Source organism: Ailuropoda melanoleuca, chromosome 4 (assembly GCF_002007445.2).
Source record: "Ailuropoda melanoleuca isolate Jingjing chromosome 4, ASM200744v2, whole genome shotgun sequence".
NCBI lineage: Eukaryota > Metazoa > Chordata > Mammalia > Carnivora > Ursidae > Ailuropoda > Ailuropoda melanoleuca.
In genome coordinates this window covers 128,884,729-128,890,671 of record NC_048221.1, presented here as the reverse complement: position 1 = coordinate 128,890,671, position 5,943 = coordinate 128,884,729, and the positions used below count along the sequence as shown (strand labels likewise).

At 60.9% G+C, this 5,943-nt stretch overlaps 1 protein-coding gene across 1 annotated transcript in view; it reads right to left on the bottom strand.

Annotated features, from left to right (window-relative positions):
- HS1BP3 (HCLS1 binding protein 3) overlaps positions 1-5,878 on the bottom strand; it is a 24,878-nt gene extending 19,000 nt beyond the window's left edge. The window contains exons 1-2 of the mRNA XM_034657304.1: positions 5,771-5,878; positions 831-1,101 (exon numbers count right to left, since the gene is read on the bottom strand). Of these exons, the coding sequence (XP_034513195.1) occupies positions 831-1,101; positions 5,771-5,802 (303 nt within the window). The 5' untranslated portion in view covers positions 5,803-5,878. The remainder of the gene's footprint in view (positions 1-830; positions 1,102-5,770) is intronic.
- Between the last annotated feature and the right edge of the window lie 65 nt (positions 5,879-5,943).

The following is a 5,943-nucleotide window of genomic DNA, read 5'->3' as shown; positions in this document are numbered from 1 at the left end:
GAACCATGTGCAAACCTGTAGCTACTGATTCCGTCTATACCACAGGACTCTTGTTCATTTTAACTTTATTTCAAAGCTCTCTCTTCCCTTAGCTCCCGTGACTCCACGATGCCCCCTTCTCTTCCCTTGGTCTCAGAGGCTCCTCCCTCTCCGTGACTGTCCCTGGGCTGCTAGGTCTCCAGGGTTCCCTCCTAAGCCCTTCCCTCCACCCTCCACGTCCATTCTCTGGGCAACCTCATTCACTCCCAGACTTTTAAAGTCACCTCCAAGCTGATGCCTGCCACACCTGCCTCCTAGGCCTGACCGGTCCCTTGCTCCGGCCTCATGGATTCATCCTCCTGTGTCCATCAGGCAGACACTGCACACTCCACATGTCCCCTGAGACCTGCCCCTCCACTCCTTACTTCTGCTGGTGCAGACGGTCAGTCAGCAGAGGATATGTGCGTTACCCTGGAGATATTTTACAACTCTCTGCCTGCCTCCAGCCCTCCCCTGGGGCGTCACTGGCCTCGTCAAGGGGCCCCCTGCCCCTGCCCGGTTCTTTCCAGTCCAACTCTACTCCCCACCAGAGAGGCCAGTGAGCCACTCCCCGACTTCAAATGCCTCCTTGGCGGCAAGACAGTCAGGCTCCCTACAAGCCCCCCACGACCTGGACTCTGCCCCTCGTCTCCCGCCTCCTCCAGGGTAATACTCCACTGCACGCAGCTCCCCACACACAACCCCGTGGCTAGCCTCCGCTTCAGCTGTGCCCTCTGCCTGGGATACCCTTGTGCCCTTCCGACACCTTCTGGCACTCTCAGGCCCTGAGCGAGTGCTGGCTAGAGAAGCGCCCGCTCCCTGGTGCTGCTCACACCCCAGTGGCAGGTGTGTCTGTGCGCCTGGCCCCCTGGTCCCTGGGCCCCCTCAGGAGCATCCTGGCAGAGCCCCCAGCTCACCAAGAACTGGACGACATCCTCGGGCCTGTGCTTAGCCGACTTGAACGCAGCCAGCCGGGTAACCACCAGGATCTGGTACTCCACGTGGCCTGACATCATCTTGCCCCGCACCTCCTGGTGCTGGGGCACGGTCAGGTCGAGGCCCGTGTGGACATTCTGAACTCGCCTGCCAAAGGGAGAGAAGGCAAAGGAAACTCAGGTTCAAGTCAGTAGGCTTTTTGAGCGACACGCAGACAGGACCTTGGCGGGGGGGCAGGGGGGTCCTGCAGGCCTGGGTGGGGGGCTACTCTGCGGGCTGCCCTCAGGGGTCACTGCTTTGGGCCACCTGCCCCACCACACAGCAGCCCCTGGGCTGCTCCCAGACAAAGGGCCGTCCCCAGCAGGAAAACAAGTGGGCGGAGAAGAGACGGGGCTCGTGGAAGATCACTAACAAGAAGGTGTGTTCCACACTCAAGCCCCCGCAGGATTCGGAGGGATGGCATCTGGGGGCTCTATTCCCACCAAGGAAAGTGCCTGGCTCTCTGCGCACAGGGCAGTCTGTGACACGTCGCCAGGAACCTGGATAGAGACTCAGCTCTTCAGCGACCGGAGGGCAGCAGAGCTACAACGGAACCTGCCCAGGGCGGTTAGGATGGGAAGGGCCCTGGATGCAGGGTCCTCATTAGCCTCAGGGCCCCGCAAGGCACTGACAAGGCTGCTGCATGAGGCTTTGAGAGGGTGCTCAGCAAAACAGCACAGCTCTTGGAGAATCTGTCAACGCTACACAAATATACTGAATTGCATGGGGGGCAAACAACTCATGAAACGTATTTTCTGAAGTGATAAAAAATTGTAACTGCATCCTCATCTTCTGTAAGGGGGCCATGCAGACCCGTGCGTACAAGTACACGTCACACAGACCTAGGACAGGACCCCGCATCACCAAGGTCGAGACCTAGTACAGGCTGGGCAGGACTTCCAGAACACAAGCAAAGGGGTGCTCTGAGGAGAAGGGCACTTCTGGGCTAAAACTGTACCAGGGCAGGGCCTGGAAACCTCTCTGTACTAATGTCCCAATCCCTCAAAGACATGCCGTCCACCAGGACTCCTTCCACGTGGATTTCTCCCACCTCCATACCAGGCATGTGACATGGTCCGCATGGTGATGCCGTTTGTCACCCACCAGGGACAAGTGCCATACACCTGCATGTGAAGTGTGCACACATGCACTGGCCCTACGGACCTCTGCACGCGCGGACATCTTCATGGGACGCAGGGCACCCTGTCATAAGCACCGATGACTGAGGGAAGCCCAGGTGACACCGAATGCACCTCTGTGAGATGGAAAGACACAACTAACCTATCAACCCTCCCTTCCTTTGGCCAGTAACTGAATGAGCATGCTTGGCCTCACGCTGAGCGAGCCGGTGCTGCTCCCGGCTTAGCGCACAGTGCGCGCGTGTTCCGTGACGAGCGCGGGAGCGCGGAGCCCACTAAAGGTCAGCCTGGCAGCGGCCGGCACTGCTGCAGGCTCTCGGCACCTCACCTGAGTCACTCGGGCTCTCGCGGCCCTACGAGGGACACAACGGCTGAGACCCATTTAAAGAGAGGGACAGAGGCACAAGGGAGTCACCTGCCCGGGGCTCCGCAGGTCAGAGCTGGAGCCGGAGGGTTCACACCCAGGCCGTTGCCCCAGAGCCCATGTTGCCTCTTCCCGGGTGCAGGCAGGCAGGGATTGGGATCATTCTGGCAACGCAGCACAGGAGGGCAGAAGTGCAGAGGAGGGGGTCTCTTGGCCGCGAAAAGCAGGTGTGAAGGAGCCCCTGGCCTCCCCGCTGGCAGGCACCTCCTATGGCCGGGCTCACGCTCTCCCTCTTAGTACCCCGCACTGACCACCCGGGACCTGCAGTCCACCATCCCAATGCCTTCTGCTGTCCCTCCTGTCACGCCTCGTCAGCTGGGAGGCCCTGGGGTGCCACGGCTGCAATCACTGCTTCAGGCCCAGATCTCCCGCCCCCTCCCGAATCCTCCAGTTCTCTGCCTCCTTTGTACCGGTGCCCAGCAGCTGCCCGGGATGGGGACAAACGCTCGGACATGCCCCCTGGGCCAGCCTGAAATTCACGGCCACAACCTGCCAGCTGCAGCCGGGGCCTGGCACCCCTCCCTTGGTCTAGACCTGGGCTCTCCAAGTATGGTCCCTGCCGCATGGGTGTCGCCTGGGAAATTCAGGCCACTGAATCAGAAGCCCTGGGGGGGGTACCCCACTATCTTCATGTTGACAACTCCTCCAGTGACCAATGCACTGGAGCACCTGCGCCTGACTCGCTCACTCTCCCACGCCCCTGGACCCCACGCAAACTTCTGCCACGAAAGGCCAGATAATAAACATTTTAGGCTTTGCAGGACATACGCTCTCTGTCACAACGACTCACCTCAGCCATGTGGCAGGACAGCAGCCATAGATGATACGTAAACTCTTATTTACGACAGCAAGAAGTGGGCACGATTTGGCTCACGAGCTTGGTCTGGCCAGCTACGCCTTCCACCAAGCTTCTCGAACCTCGAAACTCGAACCTCGGGTGCATCCGAGTCACCTGGGCAAGCTGTTAATATGCAGATGTGGGTTCCACAGGTCGGGGCGGGGCCTGAGAGTCTGCAATTCCAGCCAGCTCCCAGGTGATGCTCATGCTACCCTGGGGCTCCTGGGACCATCCGCTGAGCAGCAAGACACGGAGTCGACGCCGCCTCTCTCGACAACCCCCGAGAAACCCCCAATGCCTGTTCTTCCCCAACAGCCCTGTTTCTTATTTCACTGAGAAGGGCAGCAATCAGAGAAACCCCTGAGCCTCCCCCACCACTGGGGACATGCTGGTTGGCTCCTACTTGTGGCCATCTCCTCAGGCACGCTTCTGCAAGTCTTCCCCCTCCCTCACCCTCCCACCGTCCCCCTGCTCCCAAACCCAGAGCTCTTCACTGCCTCCCCCAACACTCCCCCAGGCCCACTCCACTCCAGCCATGCTGGCCTCCTTGCTGGCACCCAAGCACCATCCACCCCCGCCCCTGCCCCAGGACATTGGCTCTGCTGTCCTCTGCTTCCTATGGTCTTGTTCGAGATATCCTCATGGCTCTCTCCCTCAGCGAGCTTGTCAGGATCTGCCCAGCTGCCACCCTATCAGAAGGACACTCCTGGACAAAACAGCACTCACTCTTCCTATCTCTTTTTCTCCTACCGTTTTATTTTCCTTCACACCGTTTATCATCCCTGACACACCATCTATTTCCCTACTGTCCAGCTGTCCCCACTAAAGCTCCAGGAGATGGGCTTCATTTTGTTCACTGCCGTACCCTAGACTCCGAACCAGTCCTTGGCACAGAGCAGGCTCCCGGTCAGTAGCTGCTGGAGGAACGCATGCAGTGACAGGCAGTGGGGGGCTGAGCTGGAAAGCCGAACGGGGGCCCGACTGTGAACAGCCTGCCTCATGGCTGGTCTCAAGCACTGGGACCCCCCCTGTGGGCAGCTGCTTGGGTTTGCCGGTGCCTGCCAGCAGGAAGGGGCGAGCACCACCCGCCGGTCCTTCATCACCAGCACCCAGGACTGTGAGCAGGCCCTGCCGGGTTGGGGCAGGGAGGGAAGCCACTGACCCCTTCCCAAACACCCGGCACCAAAGTCACAGCCCATCTGCGTGTGGCTGAGAGGGGTGTCTGCCGCTGGCATTATTCATACCTGCCAACCTCAAACCTTCCTGCAGAGCAGGAAACAGGCTCAGGGAGGGGTGACTTGGGGAGCACCAGGTACACCTCTTGTGCCCAGGAAGACACAGCCTGTGACCTCACTGTGTCACGCAGAGGACAGCACGTAGATTGCGGCATCAGGGTTTCCTTACAGAATCACATTTTTCTAGACATGAGGTCACAGGGGAGTTCAGGTTACAGCTGGCAAAAGAACAGCTGGGCTGGGAAATAAATGCGTTTATTTATGCAATAAACCGGCGTCTTAGACCAAGATTCTGTGCAGGGGGAATGAGGGTGGTGTCTGTGAAAATACCTTAAGTGAGTCACTCTAGAAAGAGTCAAAGCATATGCCTCCCATCCTTGCCAGCATCCATGTGCCCTGGGTCCTCCAGGTGTGGGTCAGGGTGCGCCCACACTGCACCTTCGGCCGCCGAGACTTCTGCTGTAACTTGTCCTGCCCCTGAGCGACCTCCGTGAGCAGCTGCCACCTCTTTTCTCCCTTCACCTGGCTCCTGCCTACTCTTCCTGAGGGACGCGGCCTCATTCGCCCACTCCTAGAAGCCGGGGTTCCGCCGCAGCACTGTGCTCCCATGGCAACCTGAACCTACTACCCGCCCCCCCACCCCGGTTCTGGCCCCCGCCAGGTCTGTGTTCATTCCGTGTGCCCTGCAGGGCTGGGCCTTTTCTGATTCACCCCCGTCCCCAGTGCCGTGCACCGGGCCTGGTACACAGGGAGCACTGAAAGGAGGCATAAACTGTATTTTCGGGCTAAGAAGAAATGAACACACGTCGGCAAAGGGGAGAGGAGACCCCCCCCCTCCGCCCGCCTGCGGGACCAGCCAATCCCGGCTTCCACTGGGTCCGCGACGAGTTCGTTACCCTTTCAAGGGCCTCAGTTTTCCCCATCTGTAAAACGGGGACACTCAGTGCGCCCACCTCTCCTGCAGGGCGGTAGAGGGGCCGACCCCAGACAACCCGCCAGGGCGGTGGCGAGGCCGAGCCGCGGGCCCACCGGGCCGGACGCCTCCGCCTGCTCCTCCGACTGGGGCTCATCCCGCTCGTTCGCGCGCACCCAGAGTCTACGCTGCCCGAGACGCGGCGCCGGGCACGGGGGTCTGGCTCACCTGGAGGTGACGAGCACCGCCGGGGACTGCATGACCGCGGCGGCTCCGGGCGGGGCGCACGGTCACGGGATCCGCTGGCGCTGGCGTCGTCGCGTCCCCGCCCCGCGCGCTCGGCCCGCCCCGGCCCCCGCCCGCCCCCCGGCGGCCACCGACCTCGGCCCGCGGCCGCTGTG